Here is a 24236-nt window from a genome sequence, read left to right as displayed (position 1 = left end):
TTGACTGATTTTGCTAGAGCAAAACACAATATCAAAATGAATGTATGAACATCTATTTCTTGTTGTCAAATTCCGAGAAGTGGAGGGGAGCAAGAGCAGACCCTGACAGTAAAGTGGCTGTGAGTTTCTCTCGTGGGAGGCAGAGGATCACTACCAATCTTTCAGGCCTAACAGGCCCGTTAGACCGCCAAACGATGTTTTGCCTTTTTTTTCCTTTCTGGCACCCAAGAACAGACGAAGAAGCAGAAACTGAACTGGGGACTTGGAAAGGCAAATGGGACCTTTCTCCTGGTAGGTTATAAGTAATAAGTAGCAATACAGTCAGTAGACCTAGGTCTTATCCCCAATTTTGAAACTAGTTTGATGTGTATTTGTAGACAAGTAATTTCTCTAGCTGGGCCTTGATGTGCTAATCAGTAAAGAGAGAAGAGGCTGAGGAGACTATTTTCCAGCTTTAGCATTCTATTAAAAATATTGACAGAAATCACATAATCATCTTCCAAAGCAGATAGTGATATTTACCGTAAGTTGTGTAAATATTTTATTTCACCTTTTGAAGTTCTTGGTCTATGGGAACAAATCTGTTTTGGAAGAAAATACCATTATCAATTTTTATTTCATTTTTAATAAGTATTTGTCAAATTGAATAAACATTCATTTCTGACTGAATGATTTATCAAATGCCTCCTGAGAGCGTGTCAATTTGTGTGCCTGTAACTGGAGATGGGCAGTCCTTGCCCTCTCTGAACTTCCATTCTCTTTTTAAGAACAGCACAGTGAAAACAATGCTAGGTTTGAATCCAGATCCAGACAGAGGTTGAGTGACCCTCTACAAGTCAATTGCCCTCACTAAGCCTCAGTTTCCTTACTACTACAATGGAAATAATACTAATACTTGTATCACCTACCTCACAGTCTTGTTGCAAGGAAACTAAAGCATATACCTATTATTTCCCTTTTTTTGTGTGTGTTTAATAGCCACTTAAGTGACTAAAAAAAGTTTTATAGTGGCCTCTTGTTTTAAATGCCGCAGTTATTTCCCCTTACCTTAACCTACTTCTTCTCTTCTGCTCTATTCTCCTTGTACCCTTCCTCATAACAAGGAAAAACATCCATTTTCCAAAAGCATAATTTCTGCTTCTCTCTTGACAGGAGGTAGGTGTGTTTCCTTGTTAGTTCTCAGGAGAAAGATTGCGCATTCCAATTCATTGGAATTCAAATGCTTTTTCAGTTAAAACAACTCTCCAAAGGAAAAAAAAAAGGAAAGAACCTAACAAAGATTAACTATTGTATGAACACTTTCCTTTGCTCTAAGAATGGGACAAATTTAGAGCGCTAAATTTTAGAGGGAGCAAAAATGATTTTTAAAGTGTGCAATTTAAAAATTATTTAAATTATATTTTGACAGTATTTATAGTAACCTAGCAGCACGGAAACAACGAGCTTAAAGAGTCAGTGAGAATAATTCATTAACACTCAAAGTTGCTAGACACTGATTGCCTGACAATAGTCTTTAGGTGTTTTAGGGCTGGTGTTTCAAAGTCTCTATTCTCCCTCCCCACAAGGCCAATGTTAAGGGCTCCTTGGCAGACATTATCCTGGGGTCTTCCCCCATGGGCCTTGCACCTCCATAAAGACATCCTTTCCTGTTCAAATGAATCAGCCTTGATTGTTTCTTGTGTTATATTCATATAGCAAACAGATTTGGTGGCATAAGATAATTTAGAGGTTAGAAGGGACACTTGAAGTCAACTCTTCATTTTACAGTTTTGGAAGCTGAGGCCCAGAGAGGTTAATTGCTTAAGATTACACAAATAGGAAGTGGCACCAGTGCTCTTATTCCAAATCCAGCGGGCATCAATACTTCTAGTTACCTTTCTACCTTATTTCATAATAGATATTTGTTCAATGTATTTTAATTACCTCATATCCTTTTCATAAATTCCGTGACCCTTTCAAAATTTACCAATCCATGAAAGCTCTCCTGATTTCCTTTGTCTCTCTTTGCAGCTTAAGCCACTTCCAACAATGGTCTCACTAGCAATTTAGGATTCCTCAGCACCTTAATCTTCCACCCTAATAATTCTCAGACCATGGGAAACGTCCACAATTCAAATTTCTTGCCTCTGCTCCATGCAGGTTGTTAGCATAGGAGCTCTTGAGACCAGTACAAATTTTCTTCATAAAACTTCAGCTACACTATTATTCATTGCATGATAATCCTTTTATTCTTCTCATTTATCCTCCCGATTATTATCTATGTTTCATTTCACACAGTGTCATTACAAATACTTTCCATTCTGTTCAAATTTTTGACCCAACCCCATCCCCTTTTGTGTCTTTTTACTAAGATCAAATCTGACAGTGAACTGCCTTAACTCTCCACCTTCATGTGCCAATTTTCTCATCTTTTCCCCCTAGTCTCTTCTCCCCTTCAGAGGAAAGTGTGGATCACCTTCCTGTCAAGACTAACCCCTTCTCCCCTCCCCAATTTCCTTGATCCTATCTCCCGCCTCCGCCAAGACCTTGTTCTATCAATCACTTACCGGGTTTCACATCTTCAGTCTCTCTTTCTTCCTACAGCTGCTTTCCCTCTGAACACAGACATGCTAAGATCTCCCCTACGTTAAGACCTGCCCGGTCACACCCTTCAGCTAGTCCTGCTTCCTCTCTCTTATTGCCAGACTACTAAACAGAATCGTCTAAAATTCCTGCTTTCATTTCTTTACCAATCACTCACTCTTAAAACTTCTTATAATCTGACTTAACCTTCTCTTAACTACTCTTGAGCCCTCTCTGGAACTCTATTGAAATGACTCTCTTCAAGGTAAAGAATTACTTTCCAACTTCCAGATCCAGTGGCCAATCCTGATTGTTCTTGACCTTTCTATGGCATCTGGCATCTGACTACTCTTTTTTCATCATCTCGCCTTTCTTGTTTAACCACCAGAGACAATGCTGACCACATGTAGGATTCTGTGCTATAATTAGAACCAAGCACTAACCATTAAGTGCTAACTCCAGCTTTTAAGAACTTCCCTTAACACCAGAGGGATATCTTTCTAGTTCTCTACAGTCCTCAGAGAGCTAGCTACAGCTACCCCTTTAGCTTTTGTAGGTGGTTGCACTCTCTTGTTAGTGTAGAAAGTGTGTGTGTGTGTGTGTGTGTGTGTGTGTGTGTGTGTGTAGAAATACGCACAGGTACTTTTGGCACTCTTACCCCATGTCCCCTCCTCTGTATTTGCAACTCAAATTTTGTGTGCTCACCTCATCTTTTGTCACTCCTGACACATTAGGCACACTCAGTTCCTTATCTCTAACTCCCAATATTCTCTTCTTGTACTCTGTAAGGGAAACTGAGGAGGATAGAGCCTCCCTAGCCCCCTGTGTAACCATCTCATGACCTGACGGTGTAACTGCCTCATGACCTGACATAAAGATAGATGGGAGTTACCAATGCATGGCCGGAGGTGACTATGGAAATGGAACATTAAATAACCAACAAACTATGTTACCTGGGAAAGCAATTCATCTCAAGGAACATTTTTCTTGAGAAAGGTGTGTAACTGTCCAAGGAACTGATCACTCCTTGGAGACTTACACAAGAACAGGTATTTTGGGGTTCTGATCAAGCCCCAACCTTTGTTAAAGGTGTGTGCATGCCTGGATATGAGCTCACCAAGAATATGTACACAAAACAAAATATCAAGATTGTCTTTCTCTGGTTTACATAGATATAAAATGGATTATTTGGAAAGAGATTTTTGGAGTACTTTGATGTCAGAGATAGGGACACCGAATCTCTATTGTGTTCAGAAGCAGAATGCGTGCATGACTTCTGCTGAGTCCGAGCAGGATGCTGCTCTGTTGCCTCTCTGACCGGACCTTTTGGCCATTCTTCAATCTCCTCGGTCTATTAGATATTTGAGCTCGCCTAGTCAGTGAGTGTGTATCCTTTCTTTTCTTATTCCCTCTTTTCTTTATTTTGATTATTACTTACCATATTGAATGTTTTTCTCATCTTCATGTGTGTGTGTTTTGCCTTAATCATTATTAATCATTGTAAAATGTGATTATTTCTTAAGATTACACTACGTACGTGTCATTATATCTTGAGATCCGAACCTAAATTGAAACTACACAGTAAGTAATCCTTTCAATTACATATGCATAGCTTAACCATGTCCCAGAGGGAAGAAGGGGGCTGCAAGAGTGAGAGGGGCTAGACTAGACTTTCATGACACTGTGTACTCTTCTTGTCATCCTATTTCCTACCTCCTCTTTCCTACCTCCTACTTGAATGTTCCTCATTCTCCTTGGATGGAACCTTTTTTCCTCTTACTATCCCCATAATGTAGACTCAACTTTTTAGACTCAGAACTCCTTTAAACTCTTAGAAATTATCAAGGCCCCTCCCAGAGAGCTTTTGTTTATGTGGGTTTTATCTCTTACTATTTACTGTATTAGAAATTGACAAATATCTTAGTATTATTACAAAAATAGTTTTAACCTCATGGACTCCCTGAAAAGGTCTTGGGGACCCCCAGGGATCCCTGGACCACACACTGGGAACTACTGATATAGACAATCCTTAGGGCTCTGTCCATGTTTTTCTTCTCCTTTATACAATCTCACCCACTACCATGGCTTTGACTATCACCTTTACATGGAGATCACCAAATCTGTCATTATCCATTTCCACCATCTCTTTGGAACTCCAAAGCTGTGTTTCCAACTGATTATGCAGAGCAACTGACTATACAGGGCAACTAACTATACAGGGCATCTCCACTTAGATGCGCAACCAAAACTTTAAATTTAACATGTCCAAAATTGGACTCACCCTTCTCTCTCAAATATGCTCCTCTTCCTGCCTTTCCTATTTCTGTTAATAATTTTCTCAGCCACAAACATTCCAAATCTTGGTGTCATCTTTGATTATTCTCTACATCTAATCCATCACACTAGTTCCTGTTAATTTTACTTCTGCAATACTTCTTGCATCTGTCCCCTCATCTTAATTCCTGCTGCTCCCACCCTAGCTTGAGCCTCCATCCTGTCTCATGTAGACTTCTGTATCAGATTTCTAAACAGGTGTTCTAATGGCCAGCCAGTCTCTCTCTTTCCCTTTCATCCTATATGCTTTTGCCAGGTTTATCTTATCATGAGGTGATGAATGTTTTTGGCCACAAGAAACTAAGATATATTATCTATCTTAATGGAAGAAGTACACTGATCAATTCATTAAGTTTTTGAAAAATTCAAGTATTCTATCATGTTAACATATTTTGTGGTGGTTTAGCCATTCTTTTATTGTTGGGTTGTTTTACCATTATAAATAAGCTTATAAGTCAGTCAGCCAGTCATTATGTCCTTATTACATACTAGACACTGTGCTAAGTGCTGAGAATACAAAGAAAAATAAAACCATAGTCCCTATTGTAAGAAACTCTTATTCTAATGTGGGAGACAAGATACAAACAATAATGTACATACAAAACAGATATGCTGTAAATGGGAGGTGATCTCAGAGGGAAGGCTCTGGGGACTGGGTGGAGTAAGTAGAGGGCCTTTTGCAAAAGGTATTATTTGAGTTGAATCTCTAAGAGTCATGGAATCCAAGAAATGGAGCTAAGAAGGGAGAGGCATTGGAGTCATAGGAGACAGCAAATGCAGATGTATGGAGATGGGTGATGGAGTGCTGTGTGTGAGGAATAGCAAGCATTAATAGCCACTGTAGTTGGATTGTAGAGTATGGGAGGAGAGTAAAGTATAAGAAGACTATAAAAGTAGGAAGGATTCAGTTTGTGACAGGCCTAAAAAGCCAAGAAGAGGATTTTATATTTGATCCTGAAGTTAGTAGGAAGCCACTAGAGTTTATTGAGTGTGCGTGTGTGGGGGTGGGGGAGTGACATGATCAGACCTATACTTTAAGAAGATCACTTTGGCAACTGAGTGGAGGATGAGCTGGGAGTGGGAAAAGAATCATGGCAGGGAGATCAGCCAGCAGCCTATTGCAATAGTCTAAGCATGAAGTGATAAGGGCCTATACCGGGGTGGCAGCTATCTGAGAGGAGAGAAGGGGACACATGAAAACATCGCTGAGGTGAACACACCTAGGGGGAAAAAAGAGGAAAAAAACCATAGCTTTTCTGTGGCAACTCTACTAGTCTTTTACATCAAAATGATCTGTAGAATTAGAATCTTCTTTTGGATACTTTTTACAACCCAGAGACTAGTCTAGGCAAGATGAGAAGGGTCTGCACTAGAATGATGGCAGTGTCAGAAGACAGAAGGGGTTGCAAAGGTAAAATCAACAGACTTTAGTTAACAGATTGGATATGGAGATTGGATGGGGGGGGCAGAGATGGTGATGAGAGATACTGAGGAATTCAGGATGACTCCTAGGTTGAGAGCTTGAGGGACTGGGAGGATGATGTTGCCCTCTACAGTACTAGGGAAGGTAGGAGTGGGGTGGGGAGTGTTTAGGGAGAAAGACAATGTGTTCTCTTTTGGACGTCTTTAACTTAAGTTGGACATGCCAACTTAAGATGTCTACTGGACATCTAGTTCGAAATGTCGGAAAGGCAGTTGGAGATGTGAGATTAGAGGACAGCAGAGATGTTGGGGCAGGATAGGTAGATTTGAGAATCATTAGCATAGAGATAGTGATTAAATCCATGGCAGCAGATGAGATCACCAAGTGACGTAGTATAGAGGAGGAAGAAAAGAGGACAGAACCCTTGAGGGACATCTATAGTTAGAAGGTATGCTCTGGATGAGAATCCAGCAAAGGAGATAGAGAAGGAGTGGTCAGATAGGATATCACAAAAACCTAGAGAGAACAGAATATCAAGGAGAAAATGGTGATCAATGGTACCGGGTTTCAAAAGCTATTTTTACTGTGAGTAATTATTTCTTCCAGACCACATAATTGAACACTGCCTACTTCAAAATCGTAGGGTAAGGGGTGTGTGTGTGTGTGTGTGTGTGTGTGTGTGAGGAAACAGGGGGCAAGCCTGGCTGACTACAGGTTAGTGTGGGAACTCTACATGCGACGGACAGCCCAGAGGTAGCCATCTCACAAAAGGCTAAGGAAGATGGCATTAGGAAAGTTTTGGTGAAGACATCTTAAGTTCTTAGAGTGCTTTTTCCTAAGTAGGTAAAAAAAAATGAAAGTTTTCTGAAGTTCTTAGGGATCAGTGAGGTGAAATGTCAAGGAAGAGAAACTAATGATAAATCCCAGCAAAACTCAAAAGACACCGAAAGTCTGACATTGTTTGAAAGCCCTGCCATCTAGGATTCCAACCTAATTATCTGGTTACCTATGACACACTCCCAATTCCAGTTTTTCTGAGCCAAATGAGCATTTCTTGAGCTTAACAGAAATTTGCTGCAGCTGATAACCATGGAAGCAGCAAACAAAGAATCAAAACATCTCAGATTTGGAAGGGATTTCAGAGATCATCAAATCTAACCTGTTTCTGAACAAGAATCCATGTCACACCATGCCTAACAAATGGGTATCTATCCTGTGATTCAAACCTCCAGTGACAGGGAACCCAATACCTCCTGAGGCAGTCCATTATATTCCTGGACAGCTCTATAGGAAACTTTTCCTGACTCTTGCTCCTACTTTTTGACCTCTGGGTCAAGCATGAGTCTAACCTTTGTTCCAAATGATAGACCTTCAGATACATGAAAGACAGATCTCATTCCCTTGCTATATCTTTTAGACCAAGCATCTCTGATTCTCTTAGTCAATCCTTGTCTCCAGTCCTCCTCTACCTCAGCTGCCTGTCTCTGGATATGCTTCAACTTACCAGTGTGTCCTTTCCAAAATGAAGAATCCAGAATTGACCACACTACTCCAGCCGGGGTCTGATTAAGGGAGACTAAGTGGGATCATCTGCTTCTTCTTACTGGATGTTATAGTGGATGTATATAGTGCTTTATTCTGCAAACTTTATTCTCCTTGATCCTTACCACAACACTGGGAGGTAAGTGTTACAGACTGTATCTGTTTTACAGAGAAAGAAACTGAAGTTTAGAGAGATTGAGTGACTCATCGGGATCACAACTAGTAAGAGTTGGAGGCGGAGTTTGAATTCAGCTCTTCTTGGCCACCAAGTCCAATGCTCTATCCACTGTATCATACTGCCTCTGAAGGAAGTAGTAGATAAACAAGATGGGTATAGTAACATTGTATATTAAGAAAATATGCTTACATAAACCAAGAGTAGGGAGGGGAGGAATACGATGGGGAGAATTTGATGACATTAGGTTTTGTTTTGTTTTGTTTTAATGCCATGTCATGCTGTTCACTGAACCTCCAATCTAATAAGATCTCCAGATCTTTTTCAGGCAAACTACTGTCTCTGCCTCCCCTTACCTTATACTTATGAAGTTGATTGGACTTTATATTTCTCTCTATTGAATTTAATTTTAGCCTGTTGAAATCTTTTTGGATCTTGATTCTGGCATTTAACATGTTAATTATCTTGCACAATTTTGTGTCACCTGAAAATTTAATAAGTATGCCTTCTACAACTTCATTAAGTCACTGATACAAATGTGTGATAGCAGGAGGGCAACGACAGATCTCTGGGGCACTGCACATTAGAGACTTCCCTCCAAACTGGCATTGAGCTATCAGTCACTATTCTTCACATGCAGTCATTCAACTAGCTCCAAATGCACCTAAATACATAATCATCTAGCCCAAATCTCTTCATCTTGTCCACAAAGATTGAATGAGAGATTTAGTTAAATGCTTTGCTGAAATCTAGGCCAACTACACCTATTGCATTCTCTTTATCTAGCAGTTGATTATCTATCCAAAAATAAATATGCTAAGTCTGACATGATCTGCTTTTAATGAAATCTTATTGGCCCTTAGCTATCATTGCTTCTCTTCTAATTCATCATAGACCATCCACTTAGTAATATATTCTAGAATTTTGCAGTAGAAGGCAAGTTCACAGATTTCATTCGCTCTCTTTTAAAGAAAAGCAGGAAATTTTCTCTTCTCTAGTCTTTGGGCACTTGTCCCATTGTATACTTTCTTTTATGGATCACTGATGTTTCATCAGTCACACAGGCCAGCTCTTTCAGTAGCTTATGACACTGTTTCTGATTATGATGACTTGAACTCACCAGGAGCAAAGGATGCCCTCTTATAACATCTTCCCTGATCTTGGACTTTAGCTCTAACGCCCTCTAAATCTTTTTTTCCTGTAGTTTTCTTAGTCTAAGGGTCATTCTTTTTTAGCAGAGAAAGCAGAAGCAACATGAGTTGAGTAGTACTGAATTCTTTTCTAACATCTGTTGAAGAATGAAATCACCATTAAGTTACTTGGAAACAATATCCACAAGGATTTATCACCTACTTTGCTTTTAGTGACGAGTGAGCTATGATAAATGTCGGAACAAAGGAAGTTCCACTACTATATCATACTATATCACTACTATATTATAACTCCCATCCAGGTTTGTGATCTGTTTACTGAACTTATTGTCCACTTCTTTTTGTACAGGTGGTCTGTACATCTCAAAACAATATCATTTCTGTTTCTTCCTCTGTTGCTCTTCACCAAATTCTCCCCATCGTGTTCCTCCCCTCCCTACTCTTGGTTTATGTAAGCATATTTTCTTAATATACAATGCTATTATACCCATCTTGTTTATCTACTACTTCCTTCAGAGGTAGTATGATATAGTGGATAGAGCATTGGACTTGGTGGCCAAGAAGAGCTGAATTCAAACTCTGCCTCCAACTCTTACTAGTTGTGATCCCGATGAGTCACTCAATCTCTCTAAACTTCAGTTTCTTTCTCTGTAAAACAGATACAGTCTGTAACACTTACCTCCCAGTGTTGTGGTAAGGATCAAGGAGATCACATATATAAAAGTTTGCAGAATAAAGCACTATATACATTCCAGTTGGTATTCCCTTTGCTAAATCTTCTATGGCCATATGCCAATCATGACTCCTGTCCTACCAAATCTCAGTAATTTAGGGTAGAGCTTGCCTCCTTGCATTAGAATCTCTAATTCATCCTGTTTAGTCATATCCTGTGCATTTTTGTACAGACTTTGAGTCCATTGTTGTTGTTGTGTCTTTTCAGTCATGCCTGACTCTCTGTGACCCCATTTGGGGTTTTCTTGGCAAAGATACTGGAATGGTTTGCCATTTCCTTCTCTAGCTCATTTTACAGATGAGGAAACTGAGGCAAACAGGGTGAAGTGACTTGCCCAGGGTCACACAGCTAGTGTCAGAGGCCAGATTTGGACTTGTCCAGTACTCTATCTACTTTGCCACTTAGCTGCCCTATTTAAGTCCACACATTTTACTATTTCTATATGTTTTTTTTTTGGCTAGGCAGTGGGGTTAAGTGACTTGCCCAGGGTCACACAGCTAGCAAGTGTTCCATGTCTGCGGCCAGATTTGAACTCAGGTCCTCCTGACTCTTGGGCCAGTGCTCTGTCCACTGCACCACCTAGCTGCCCCACATTTTACTGTTTCTGTCTGTCTTCTTGGTTAGTGTTTCCTAAGAAGTAATTGGCTCTCTCCACTGAGAGTCTTTTTTCCCTATGTTGGACCTTCTATTCTCTCTGCTGTCTGGCTGGACAAGATATATATGGACAGCTTTCTCCTCCTCTTCCATTTTAAGTCAAAGGTCCTCTGGATCACATTTATACAACTTTAGGCAAATATATTTTTATCAGACCTCATTGGGTGCACTCTATCCCTGGTCAAGGGCACATTATTCTTGTGTTTTAAGCCACAGTCCAGCAATCCAAATCAGTATTTTAGACATCATCTTAGCCGACTATATAATGGCCCTATGATTGATTGGGCTCACCAACCTCCTCAACTCCCACAATCTGCTCCTTCACTCTACCTCAACCACAGACAAAGATGTTCATGATCTTGATCTGATCATTGCCCAGAAGTGTTCTGTCTCCACAATCCATAACTCTGAACATAATTTCCTGTCCTTCCATCTCTCCCTGTGCTCCACTTCTCTTAAACCTACTTTCCATCTTCACCATGAGACTGGGTTCATTAAAATTTTGTATTATTCAATATCAGTTGGGTCTTGAATATTGAATGCCAATCTTTTTACTCTTCCCTAATTGGCTAGAGCTCTATTGCACTCCCATAGCATCTGTTCTAAGACAGTTTTTCTCTCCTTAATTCATTTGTACAACTTTCTCTCTGTAGAAGACCTCACTTCACAAAAATTGAGGCAATTTTTGGAAGCTCCCTTTTCTCCCTAATTCCACACTTTAAATCACCTCAAAATAATATTGCCACTCTCTCTTCCTGTGCATTAGATCTCGGTGAATGAGATAACCCTTGTCCTTGCTGATACTAACTCACTTCTGGTCTTGATCCTGTCCCCTCCTCTGTCCACCAGGAGCTTGCCCTATTGATTATATCCCTCTCTCATCCTAATTTTTAATTTCTCCTCCAGACTCATCCTCTGCTGTCCAGGTCTTCCCCATTTTTATCTGGGTTAAGAATGACTCATTACATCCTCATTCCTCCTCCTCCTTTTCCCCTTCCCAATCTGGGGAGAAATAATTTATAACTTTGGCTCATATCTAAGGTATCCCTAAGAGGGTGAGGGTGTGTGACATAGATATACTCAATGTATATTAGGAATCAGCTATAGAGACACATTATATCATAGTAGCTAAAAAGCAAGTAAGATCAGTGTCAAAGGGCCATTTGACATAAATTAGCTGTGTGGCTCTTAGCAGATCAGTTGATCTCTCATCACTCTAGGCAAATCTCTTGAAGAGAAGGTGCCAACCTTGTTAGAAGAAATTTCCACACCAAGGAGTTCGCTATGCCAATGGAATCTCAGGCCACTTCCCTATCCCTAAACAAAAAAAAATGCTACTCTGAGAGAACATTTGAAACACGATACAATAACTTACAGCTACTGTTATACTCTCTTGGCAAGTTGAGACTTCAATATCAGACTACAAAGCAGCAAGACTGCATTAGACATTTCAGTTCAGCTCTGCAATGATCCCACAATTCCCTCCAGGTGCATGTCTTCTGGGAAGTCTGGCCACTGATTAAGGTCCTCCCCTGTCAGGAGTCTTCTTCTCCAACGCAAAAATTCCCTTTGCCACCAGTCAGCTCTGAACAAGGACTTTGCAAATGCTGACATTTATCACAAGATTACGATTTTGTCATTTATACTTAGGAAAGAAATAAAACAAGGGGCAGTCAGCTGCTGAGGCTCAGGCATAGAAGAGTTTGTGGTAGCCTGTCATGACTGACAGAATCAAAGGTCTTGGTCAGGTCCACGAAAGTTGTATATAGACTGCTATTCTGCTCCTGGCAGCATAAAGCTGAATTTCATCTGCCTTCTTACTGATTCAAGAATCTTGCATCTCTCTAAGCTTTGCTTGCACTTTACTTTTGATGGAGTTAAATGCTGCCTTCTTAGAGATGGATGAACTATCCTACTGGTAAATCCTATGGAGTTCTTGTTTTTTCATTTAGTAACCTCTGAATTCTCCCATAATTTTTGTCAAACTGTAATGCAGAACATTATTTTGCCATTTAGGTAGTAGGGCCCTTTAAGCCATGGAAAGCAAAAGTTGGTGCTTAATCTTGCCCCAGACCTCTTTCCTCCTAAATCTAAACAATAGTGAAATGTACTCTTGCATAGCTCGGCATAGCCCGTACCTCCAACGCAAATGGATAAGAAAGCTTGCAATATAATTGCTTTAGATAATCACGTTTATACCAGAGACCAGGACACCTGGTCTGGTTTGTGTGATCTCTGACCTGTAATAATGGGGTGCTCGGGTGCTTGTGCTTGTACTTGTGCCCCAATTTCTCCCTAGTCTCAGAAACACTGTCTCTAACAACCATTCCCCAGCCCAAGGACACTGTGCCTAGCAGTTATTCATGCATGGGCCTCAGCATGACCCTTATCTCTCTCCCTGGTACAGCTACACAGAGCTGGGCTGCTCAGGCCCCAGCCCTCAGATCATGTCTCTGGAAGCCTCCCAATTCCTTAGTTGGGAGAAAGCTTTCCTTTGTTGCAGAGCATTCTCATGTCAAGACAGAGGGAGAGGGGTGTCCTTGACCAGCCCAAGAACTCTTTCTCTTGCCAGACTTCAAAGATCCATCCCCCTCCCTGTCCTGTATACTCCCTGTACTTTCCCATCCACAGCCCCCAAAGACACCTGCATCTTTGGATTACCTCATCAGTGTTCCTCGCATTTCTTTCCCATGCTCTTTTCTATATAAACCCTAGCTCGACCCCTGATGGGTGCTGCTTGATTTGGATGTGCATACCCCTTGCAGCCGCGTGCTAACAAAGTCCACGTCTTAAATCATGTCTGGGTCTCATTTGCTGATTTCTTGGTACAACAAAACCAGTCTTGATGTTTGTGAGTGTTCTGACCCAGATAAGTAAATGTGGTGCTCTAAAACTAAATCTCAGAAAGTTGCCCACTTTTTTTCTGCTTCATTGTTGGCAGTCATATATTGGTTCAACTTACCCTCTCCCTTAGCAACAATCTATTTGTTAGGAGAAGTCCCCTAACATGTTGATATTAAGCATTCTGGTAGTCATCCTGACTTGGGGGCCTCCACTTTTGTTGGATGAGAGCGTTTAGCTTGGAGAGGATAAGTCTATGAATGGTTGAGCATTCTGCACCACACATCACCTTCATCAGCCTTGAATCCTTCTGTTTCTTCTCCCTACAATGACATAGTCATTGTAGGTCATTAAATGGTCATTAAATGCAAGTGTTTGCTGTGAGGATGCATCCACAAAGTTTTGTTGTATTTAGGTAAACTGAAGACAGTGCTGGTGATGAGAAGGTCATGAGATGCAAAAGTCATTAGTAGTAAGTGACCACTGCTGTTGCTGTTTCCAACTCTATTCCTCCCAAGGACTCCCTGCCGTGTCTGATAATGTGTGCCTACTCTGGCATTAAAGTCACCCAAAATTATAAGCTCGTTTTCTTTTGGCACATTGATTATGAGGCTCTTCATAAAATTTTTTTCTCTGACCTTATCAGGGTTTGTCATTGTGGGAGCATATGCACTGATGATGGTGGCATGGTGCCACCTAGCTAGTAAGAAGACATGTGGTGCCTAACTGGTAGCCTCCTTGGATAAAGCCCTCTGGGTGACAAAGTGTGATTCTAGTGAGGTGGAGGATGATGACCTTTCTCTATCCCAACAGAATGGTAGTGGAAGTCTTTGCTCAGCATACGGAGTGTGGATTCAACCAATAGGGCTCATCCCAGGAGTGTCCTGGCTGCTGTGCTTGACTTTAGCATCTGATCTTGTGCGCACTGAGATGATCCTGGAAGGCCTGCAAGTACTGGCAGCAAGGGCAGCCTCTAACAGGGTGACTGCACCTGCAGCAGCAGCAGTAGGGTCAGTCTTTTGACAAAGAAAGCAATGATTTCTGAGGGTGCCAGAATGAAGATCAAGCATGGCCGTTTGATCAGACAACTGCCTAATAGCCAGAAAAAATGTGAAATGGCTAATCAGTGTTCTTGTAAGAACTATTTCATGTCCCAAGGAGGCTAAAATATTAATGTCCCTGTGGACTCTACCGTCAGTACTAAGTTACTGAATTCTGTTCTTATCCTGTAAAGAGGTGGGTAGACCCTGCCACTTCTTGGGTGACTTTGGGTAGGTTACTAACTCTTTGGGGCCTCAGCTGCCTCATCTATAAAATGAAAGGGCTAGACCCCTCCTATCCTCATCTGTGAAATGGGGATAATGATTGCACCCACCTCAAAGAGTTGTTGTGAGGATAAAATGAGATCATATCTGTGATTTGCAAACCTTACCTGGAGTGCTCTATAAATGCCAAAATCATTCCCCATCATATTGGGCTATATTTGGAGTTAGTGGCAGGAATGAGGACAAAGGGGCTGTGGTGGAGTCTTCCAGCTTCCACCTTCTCCCCACACGCCAACTCCACTGATCTGCAGGGCAGACCTTGAAAATTTTGGGGATCTGAGGTAAGCCCATTGCCTCAGACCCATTTAGTCTCTTTCTATTTGTTGGCATGTAGCCTCTCTCTATTTAGATAGGTTTGTTTGTTTGCTTGCTTTCAGAGGAGGAGGGTGATGCAAGTGGACAGTCAGAAACTTGTCAGAGGTAAAGGGTTTTTTGTTTTGTTTTGTTTTGTTTTAATCCTGAGTCAGGCAGAGGCTAGGGACAGGAACATCAATCGTGTTAGCAGGAGGAGATATTCAAAGACAGATTAAATATATTTTGATTCTGTCAACCAAAAAGCAATTATTAATCAGCTAAGATATGCCAGGCATTGAGCCAAGAACTGAGGTCACAAAGATAAAAAAGAAACATTCTCCATCCTTAAGGAATTCTATTGCTGGAAACAACACGTACATGTGTAAGTATATGCAAAACACATGCAAAGTAAATACAAGGTAATTTTAGGGGCAGAATATTTGCAGTTAGGGGTATCAGGAGAGGGCATGTATAAACTGATCTTTGAAGAAAACTAGGGATTGTAAGAGTAGGTAAGGAGGCCGTGCATTCCAGGCATGATGGATAGACTTTGGACCTGGTGCTAAGAATTAGAAAGCTAACCAGTTTCTATTCTAATGGTGAGAAAGCTGCTTTTCTCTAGTCCTCAACAACTAGGTGTATAAGTGTTGGCCTTTGTCACTGAAAAGAGCTAAAGCTTAACACCCCACTCCATGCTCCCTCAGGAGGGAGAGGGAGGAGGAACAGGAGGGGAAGAAGACAGAGCCAATTCTTCCTCCTGTGAGTAGGAGGGAGCATCTTTGCTGATGTCTGTAGCTGAGGCCCAACAGGTGGCAAGCAGCAATACTGAACTGCCTAGTTTGGGAATATCCAAGCCAGAATATCCAATGTTCAGAGTAGCTGGGGCAAAATGGTGCCTTCAATAGGGAGTATGCCCAAAGATCAGAAACAGTGACCTCACCAGAAGATATCAGCAATCCTTCAGTATCATAGATAATGAATTGCCTCCCTGTGTGTGTGTGTGTGTGTGTGTGTGTGTGTGTGTGTGTGTATGTGTGGGCTACTCCACATATTCAGACAAGGACCATGTAGAGTTCTCTGCAAATGTATTCTCCATTTACGATACCTGTCATATGGTCACTTTTCCTGCAGGCAGTGTATTTGTGGGAGAGGGTGCCACAGGTTTATGGAGCGAATATTCTACTTTTCTTACTATGTCCTTTTTTAACACTCTCCAAGGAATATTCAGTTTTTCTGAATGAGCTCCTCCTTAGGTTGACTAGTAAAAAGTAAAAAAAAAACCATAGTGAAACTTTAGTTTTCAGTGGATGTGGACCTCCAGAAAACCTATCCTGTGCTAGCTTTTCTGGGAATCTCAGGAATGAGAGGGAGTGCCTTAGTTGCAGTGGTGTGTTGCACCTGGCTTGTATAAGTGGATTGTTAAATTTTCAGTGTGACCATTTATACCTCCAAAATGGGCAAAAGCTACAAATCAGGGATTGATTTGTTATTTTGTTGATTGTCTAGATTTAAGAAAGTGATTAAATGTTGAAAAAAAAATAGGGGCAGCTAGGTGGCCCAGCAGATAGAGCAGGGCCCTGGAGTCAGGAGGACCTGAGTTCAAATCTGACCTCAGACACTTGATACTTACTAGCTGTGTGACCCTGGGCAAGTCACTTAACCCCAATTGCCTTATCAAAAAAAAAATGCAGCTTCTACTAAAAAGTATGTAGTGGGTACTTTTCTTCTTCTTCTTCTTCTGGAAAGCTGGTTGTTAAACATTTGTCAACACATCCCTGCCTAGTGGCTACATTAGTTACTGGCTTCAGATGTAAAAACAGTCAGACCACCTAGTGTAGACAGGACTTTTTCCCCCTACTTGACCTTAATTACTTCAGATCTGAGTACCAGAATTTTCTAATTTCTTTACTTCTCTTTTCTAGTAGTACATTTCAAGATACATTACACAAATCTCACTCCAAGCTTATCTGAAGGAAGCCTTTACAAACTTAAATGATCACAATTTACTTCCACACTGAAGGTTGTTTCTGCTAAAAAATTCTGAGCTGAAGTTCGTAATTAAATTGATTTTATCAGTGTGGCCTTGCAAGAGAAAAGGAGCCCTCTAAGGTGTGAAAACCATTGTCATGACAAAGCCCTCTTGGCCATGGTGCAGCTCTGCTCTGGAAAGACCATGACTTTGAATCATTCAGATTCCCAAATCTAAGGCAAAGGGAGCAGAAGGTTTTCAGAAGACCTTCAAAAGACTCTAGTAAGAAAGGAGCTACTCTAGCAATTCCGAGGGGATATCCAGAGAGTCTGAAGTACAGGGAGTTTGTGTGTGAGGACCTGAGCACAAACTGAGAATGACCTATCTTTCTAGCTGATGCCACCTCAAGTGCCAACTTCCCCTCCTTCCTCCATCAGCAACAACTATCCTCTATCCCCTCCTCCAGGCCTGGCTTTGCTGGCCTTGGCTTCTGGTCTCACCAACACACCACTCCCCTATTTCTTCCTTCCTATGGCTACCTTTGAGGTCTTTCCTCAGCTTCCTTCCAGTCCCCCACATAAACTCTGACTTTTAGAAGCTGAACACCCCATTTAGCCATATTGGGTTCTTGCTTCAATTCTAAGGGAGTACAATGCCACTTCCAAAGTCCCTGGCATAGATAGTACCCAGAAATTCCCAATTCCTCCTAGGCATAAGAAGGTATGAGTGCCCATACCAGCTTTGATTTCTGGTGACTGGGTTCTGAGGCATTATAAAAACAGCATATATTTTGGAACCTTTGAATAAAGTACTTTTCTTACCTCAATGAGACAAATCACAGCAATAATGATCATTACCACTACTGTCACTGATATGGCCAAGAGAAGTTTGTTGTTATAGCCAAATTCTGGAATGTCTTCTTTCAGCTATGGAAAAAAAGAGCACTTTTAAAAAAAACAAATAGGACAAAAAATGAATGTCAATTTCAAAAAATAAATAAAGTGAAATTATATATATATATATATAGGATCCTATCCAATTTACCTTCTAGATCTTTTGGTTTCTTCTTGAATATATGTTCATGAGAAATTCCTTATGATATCTTACTTCAAATGTGCAATATATGTACTGTTCATATTTGTTACTTTTCATACTTATCCTGGGATTAACATTCTTATTTTACAAATGAGCAAACTAGGACATTCACTTCCTTTTTCAGGGTTACCCAGCTACTCAGCTCTGTAAAATTAAGGGACTGGACTACATACTCTCTAATATCCTTTTTAATTCTTACATTCCATAATTCTAATTCACAGCCATGACTGCTCTTTAAATCAGCAATCAACTCTAGCTGTCTTAGAACTCTATTATTTTTGTTAAGTGGACAGAAAAATGGTATCTACATTTCAGATGACAAATTTACCTCATCTATTTGTAACTGGTCTAGGACCTTTTGCAGGGTGGTATTGTCATTGAGATCTGCCTGGTATTTCCAGGGATCTGAATTGTGATATGCAGTTGACTCTTTCCTCTTTTCTTGCTCACTGAGCCGTTTCATCAAGAGACTTGCTCTTGAAATGAGCTTGGCACAGGTCAGTTGCACCTCAGGCTCTGAGCAATCCTTTTCTAAAGTTCGGACAACATGGGAAACTAGGCTCCTCATTGCACTGTTGGGGATGAGGTGCTCTAACTGCCGGTTCAGTTCAATCTCAAAGGAGTCAGCTGAGGCCGACCAAAAAAAGGAGTTGTCATTGGGCTTGCGTAGAGATTTAGTATTGCCTTGATCTTTCCCGTGTGTTTTGTTGGTTTGTTGAACAGCTGGCAAAGAATTGCCTAAAGGGGAAGTAGCAGTATTTTCCAAAGTGGTGCTTCTTGTAAGGGGTCTTTCAGGAGAAGCCTTTTCTGGGCTGGTCATTTTGGAAGCCTCGGTGGAGATACTTCTTTCTGGAGAAAATGAAATAATCTTTTTAGAAGGATTATTTATAAGGCTTCTCATCTCTGTGAAAACAGGATTTTCAAGTAACCATCTATTTTGTGAAAGTTTATTTTTCATCTTCTGGTTCTCCTTAGCCTCAGGGAATATATTGGCTATGGGGTTTTGCTTTATAGAACAAATGATTTTTATTAGAATCTATGACTGGAATATGATCTTTTTGAAATGTTGTGCCAAATTCCTGTTTTTCTTTTTGTCCCTGATATTTAAGCCTTTTGTTTACATTTTTCGAAGCAGAAAATGGATATTTTAAACCGCCTGGCTTGCTCCTGTCCTCTACTGAGGCTGCCAAAGGACTGGGACTTGAAGAAATGCCCCCATGATGGCAGCTTGGTTTCCTTAGCCTCCTCGTGGCCTGCCCTGAAGCTCTTGTCCTTCCTCTGGCAATGTTTTCCAGAGAAGATTTGACACTTTGTGAATTCCCCTGAATGCTCTCCTGGTCAGTCCCTTCAGAATGCTTTTTTTTCACGCTCTTCCTGTTACTGCTGACCTTCCCCACTTCTCTTAGCTCTGTTTTTTCGCAAAAGCGTCCCTTGCAGGTGTCCATTCCCGGGGCCACTGCCTTCCTGCTGCTGCTGGCTGGGGGCTGGCTGCATTTCCCGGGAACCTCACTACACTTCCTGTTCTTTTCCAGGAGGAAGGTTTTCCATTTCTTTTGAAGTGTTGGATATTTGGCTTTGACAATTTTTTCATGCTTGTTTTTATAATACATTTTTTCTCGAAGATAGGCTTCTAGCAAATTTGTCACAAAGCAAAGTTTCTTCAATTCAATTTCATCGGTAAAATTGATCCGCATTGGGCCAAAAGAAGACCACGATGTTTTAGTCATTGAAGGATCTGAAGTTTTTTCTCTATTTTGCAACTGGGCATTAAGCAGTTCAATAAATGGGAGTAATTTCAATTCTACATTTTTTACTTGCCCCCTTAGGAGTTTTGGCAACAAATACTTTGCCGCATCAAGAAGACCGGTTTCGCCGTAAGAACTTAATTGTTCATTTATCAGATTTAAGGTATCGCTATCTATACATGCTCTCTCAGGGTGTAGGTTTAGTTCAGTACTTGTATTATTTTTTCTGGATTGAAATGTATTCATGAACTCTTCTTGTATATGGTCTATGGATTCCTTTTGATCTGTCAAGAAATAAGAGATTAATTTATGAAATGAAAAGCCAGTGCATGAATTTGGAACTCAAAACTAAAGAAGGAGAAAACAAGGAATGTTAAAAATTGTTTTACATGTAATTGGGGGGAAATGAAATATTAAACAAAACAAAACAAGAAAGGTCAGTGTGTGCATAGTACTGACTGGTGATGGTAGAAAACTCGATTTGCTCTTCCTAGTGGGTTAGAAGACTATAGCAGTAATGCTCCTACTTTGGGACTCCTTTTAGCCTTTGGATCACTCACTGCCTTTTGCAGGGTTTTTAACCCGTCAACATGGGGAGAAGCAGCTCACATTTTAAAAGCTAATTTTAGGGCCAGCTAGGTGGCACGGTGGATAGAGCACCAGCCCTGGAGTCTGGAAGACCGGAATTCAAATCTGGCCTCAGACAATTGACACTTACTAGTTGTGTGACCTTAGGCAAATCACTTAACCCCAATTAAAGAAAAAAGCTAACTTTAAATTGGGTGGAGGTTTTGTCAGCTATTTTTTGTTTTTTAGATATGGTATTCAGAGAAAGGAATATTCCTTCTGAAAGAGATAAAGGAGAATCATATTGTGTTCATTTCTGGGTGTTATACTTTAGGACATTGATCATCCAGAGAAAGGCAACCTGGATGGTTAAAGGTTTCAGTTTGTGACATATGAAGATCATTTGAAGGAAACAGAGATGTTTAGCTTAGAGAAGAAAACACTAGTGAAGCAGGTGACAGCTGTCTTGAAGTATCTGAAAGGCTGTTATATGGAAAAGGGATTATATTTATGTCACTTGACCTCAATGGGCAGAACTATGATCAAGGAGTAAACATACAAAAAGGCAAATTTAAGCTCAATAGCAGGGGTAGTCTGGGTAGAGTTGAGTCTCTTTGTCCAAGAGTGACATAATTAGAGTCTCATACCCAGACTCATTAGAATAGACCTACCTCTTATTATAATATTCATTCTCTCATTAATTGTTAACCAATCAGAACTGATTTCTGCCTTTGGGAACCTCCAATCTTCCAAGGGTATAAAAACATTGGGAATGATGGGGAAAAGGTTTATCTTTAGTTTCAGAGAGTGCCACTGACTTTAATTAATAAACTGATTATTAATTAGCAGAAATTATGTCTTGGACTTATCATTCCTCATATCAAGCACTTTGAACACAGAGATATAAATGACACAGTTCCTCTATAGCAGGAGATATGACACATATAAAATAAGTATAAGGCATGGAGTGATGGGGCAGAAGAAATATCCATTCAAATATCCATTTTGGAATAACTGAGAAGGGCAAGAACACCTTTCACTAAGGAAGGCCACATGGACAAAGCAGAATATTAAGTATTCTCCTCGAGGATAGGGATTGTTTCTTCTTTCTTTTCTTTCTTTTTAAAAATTCACATCACCTAGCACAGTGTTTTGTATATACCAAGTACTTAACAAATATTAGTCAAATTTCAATTTAATTGAGCTAAGCCAAAAACAGAAGGTTTTATCCTGGGCTTCATGAGCTTAAATTTTTTTTTTTGGATAATTGCTTCAGTATAATTAGTTTTCTTTATAATCCTCTGTATTTTGTTTTATGCATTTAAAAATGATATTCCAAGAAGGGTTCCCTAGGCTTCACTAGACTGCCAAAGTGTTCCATGGCACAAAAACAGTTAAGACCTTGTAGAATTTATGAATAGGTGAAGCTTGGTTATGGTATGTCAAATCCAGGAAACAGCTATTTTCTCTGGAATATAAAGTGTATGAAGAGTAGTCATGTGAAATATGACTGAAAAAGTAGGTTGAATCCAGATTGTAAAATGCCTTAAATGGAAAGGTAGGAAGTCTTAAGTTTACCCTAGCAAGGGTTCTTAACCTGGAGTCTATGAACTTATTTTTTAAAAAATATTTTGACAACTATTTCAATGTAATTGTTTTCTTTTGTAAGCCCATGCATTCATGCATTTTAAAACATTGTTTTATATATTGCCAAAGGTGTCTATGATGCAAAAAAAAAAATGTTAAGGCAATTGGGAGCCAAGAAGATTTTTTTTTTTAAAACAAAGGAATATCGTGGTCAGACCTGTGCTTTGGAAGATTATTTTGGCAGCTGTATCATCTCAGAAAATCTGTAATCTGTACTCAAGTATACTGTTTCCCCAAATGCTCAATAAACTCAAGAGGCCATTTTAGAAACATGTTTAGAAAAGGAAACTTTTTATAGGAACATTTAATTGCTCTTAGATTTTCAGGCAAATATGATATGTTACCTGGTTCATTATTAGAACTTAAACTAGCAATAAATAACATCAAACATGAAAGACATTTACATTGCCTAGTTAAAAATTTTGTAATTTAGCATCTCAGACATACCACAAAGCAAGGAGTTAGTGAAGCACTTGCTTCCACAATGTAGCTTTATTGTCTTGAAGGTACTTTCAATATTATTTTCAAACTGACACAGGCAGCAGCCAATATGGCTAGGTAAGATTCTGAAAACAGGAAAAAAAAAGTTAAACTATAGTGGAAATGGAGATTATTAGTCCTGCAAGGCAAGATAGCTGTGTGTAACAGAGTTCTCTGGTTGTCAGAAAAGGACAGTGAAATATGGATCAAATTATTGACCTTGAATCTGTAAGGCCAAGGGGAAAGGGAAGAGAAATAACAGCTAGCAGTAGAACCAGACCAGTATGGTCACACTGTGCAGCATAAAGAGAGATGTGATGGGCATAGAAGTGGGAGTCACAGCTTAGAAATGTCAGACTTGTATGCCTCCCAACCAGTCAATGATAAGCATTTATTAAACATCTGCCATGTGCTAGGCACCATGTAAATATCAATATAAGTATATAGAATATAAAGAGAATAAATACTAATAAATATAAAGTAGTTAAATACAAGGTAGTTCTGGAGGGAGGGAACCAGCAGCTGGAAGAAAAGGATCAGAAAAAGCACATCCCAATATAAATATCTGTTTCTTGAGCTGAAAGTTACAAGTTTAGTTGAAAATTCATTTAGAGGTTGGACTTCTAGGTAAAGAGACATACTTCTAGATTGGAAGAAGCCCACTTTTGGAATCCCATCCACCTATAAGCAATCAGAGCTATTCCTGTTTTGGAGACAGTTCTTGGATTTGCTAAAATTAAGTTAACATTGTTAAGGCCAAAAGCTCAAACTATATCAATAGATAAAGAGTCTAACTCAGAATAGACTTACTACAAATTTTCTTTTTTATTATTCTTTCCTCCCAAACACACACACACTCTCTCTCTCCTATTGTACCAATGAAAAAGAAAGAAAAAACAAAGTCCTCAGCACATAGCTACATAATTTGGCAAAACAAATTCCCACATTGGCCATTTTTGAAAACGTATGTTTCTTTCTGCATTTCAAGTTCATTACCTCTGTTCGGAGGCTGAGTGGTTTGTTTCATCTTCATTCTTTTCAGCTCATGGTTTATCACTGTACTGTTCAGCATTCTGTAGTTTTCAAAGTTATCATTGTATAAATTGTTCTACCTCTGCTCACTTTGCTTGCATCATTTCATAGAGGTCTTCCCCGTATCCATTGAAACTGTCCATTTCATCACTTCTTGCGGCACAAAGAGTTCATTTGTTTAGCCATTCCCTAATGGGAGCCTATGCCCTTAGCTTCTGTGCTTTGACTACTGTGATGAGGTACTATAAATATTATTTTTTTTTGTACATACAAGTCCTTTCCCTCTTTCTTTGATCATTGAGATATAGGCCTAGTGGGAGATAATAGCTGAATCAAAGGGAATGCATATTTTAGTCACTTTTGGGGTATGGTTCCAAATTGCTTTCCAGAAAGGCTAAATCAATTCACAGCTCCACCAACAGTGTACTACTGTAATTGTTGCCAGTCTGATAGATGTGAAGTAGAAGCTCAAAGTTGCTTTAATTTGCATTAATTTCTTAATAATTTGGAACATATTTTCATATAGTTATTGATATCCTGGATTTCCTCCTTTGAAAAATGCCCTTTTATATCCTCTGGCCATTGAATCAGCTCTGCATATATTTTGGATACAAGATCTTTTTGTGGGGGGGTGGGGTGTGGGGGCGGCAATTGGGGTTAAATGACT

General features: G+C 40.0%; 1 protein-coding gene across 1 annotated transcript in view; it reads right to left on the bottom strand.

Annotated features, from left to right (window-relative positions):
* LOC110215873 (leucine-rich repeat-containing protein 37A-like) overlaps positions 1-24236 on the bottom strand; it is a 68403-nt gene that overhangs the window by 1664 nt on the left and 42503 nt on the right. Inside the window, 5 exon segments of the mRNA XM_020997705.2 lie at positions 523-581; positions 17825-17929; positions 18427-19082; positions 19084-20127; positions 22505-22623. Coding sequence (XP_020853364.2) covers positions 523-581; positions 17825-17929; positions 18427-19082; positions 19084-20127; positions 22505-22623 — 1983 coding nt within the window.

The sequence above is a fragment of the Phascolarctos cinereus genome, unplaced genomic scaffold (assembly GCF_003287225.1).
Source record: "Phascolarctos cinereus isolate Bilbo 61053 unplaced genomic scaffold, phaCin_HiC Scaffold_5;HRSCAF=322, whole genome shotgun sequence".
Classification (NCBI taxonomy): domain Eukaryota; kingdom Metazoa; phylum Chordata; class Mammalia; order Diprotodontia; family Phascolarctidae; genus Phascolarctos; species Phascolarctos cinereus.
The sequence above is the reverse complement of the archived record's forward strand: the minus strand, read 5'-3'. Positions and strand labels throughout refer to the sequence as shown.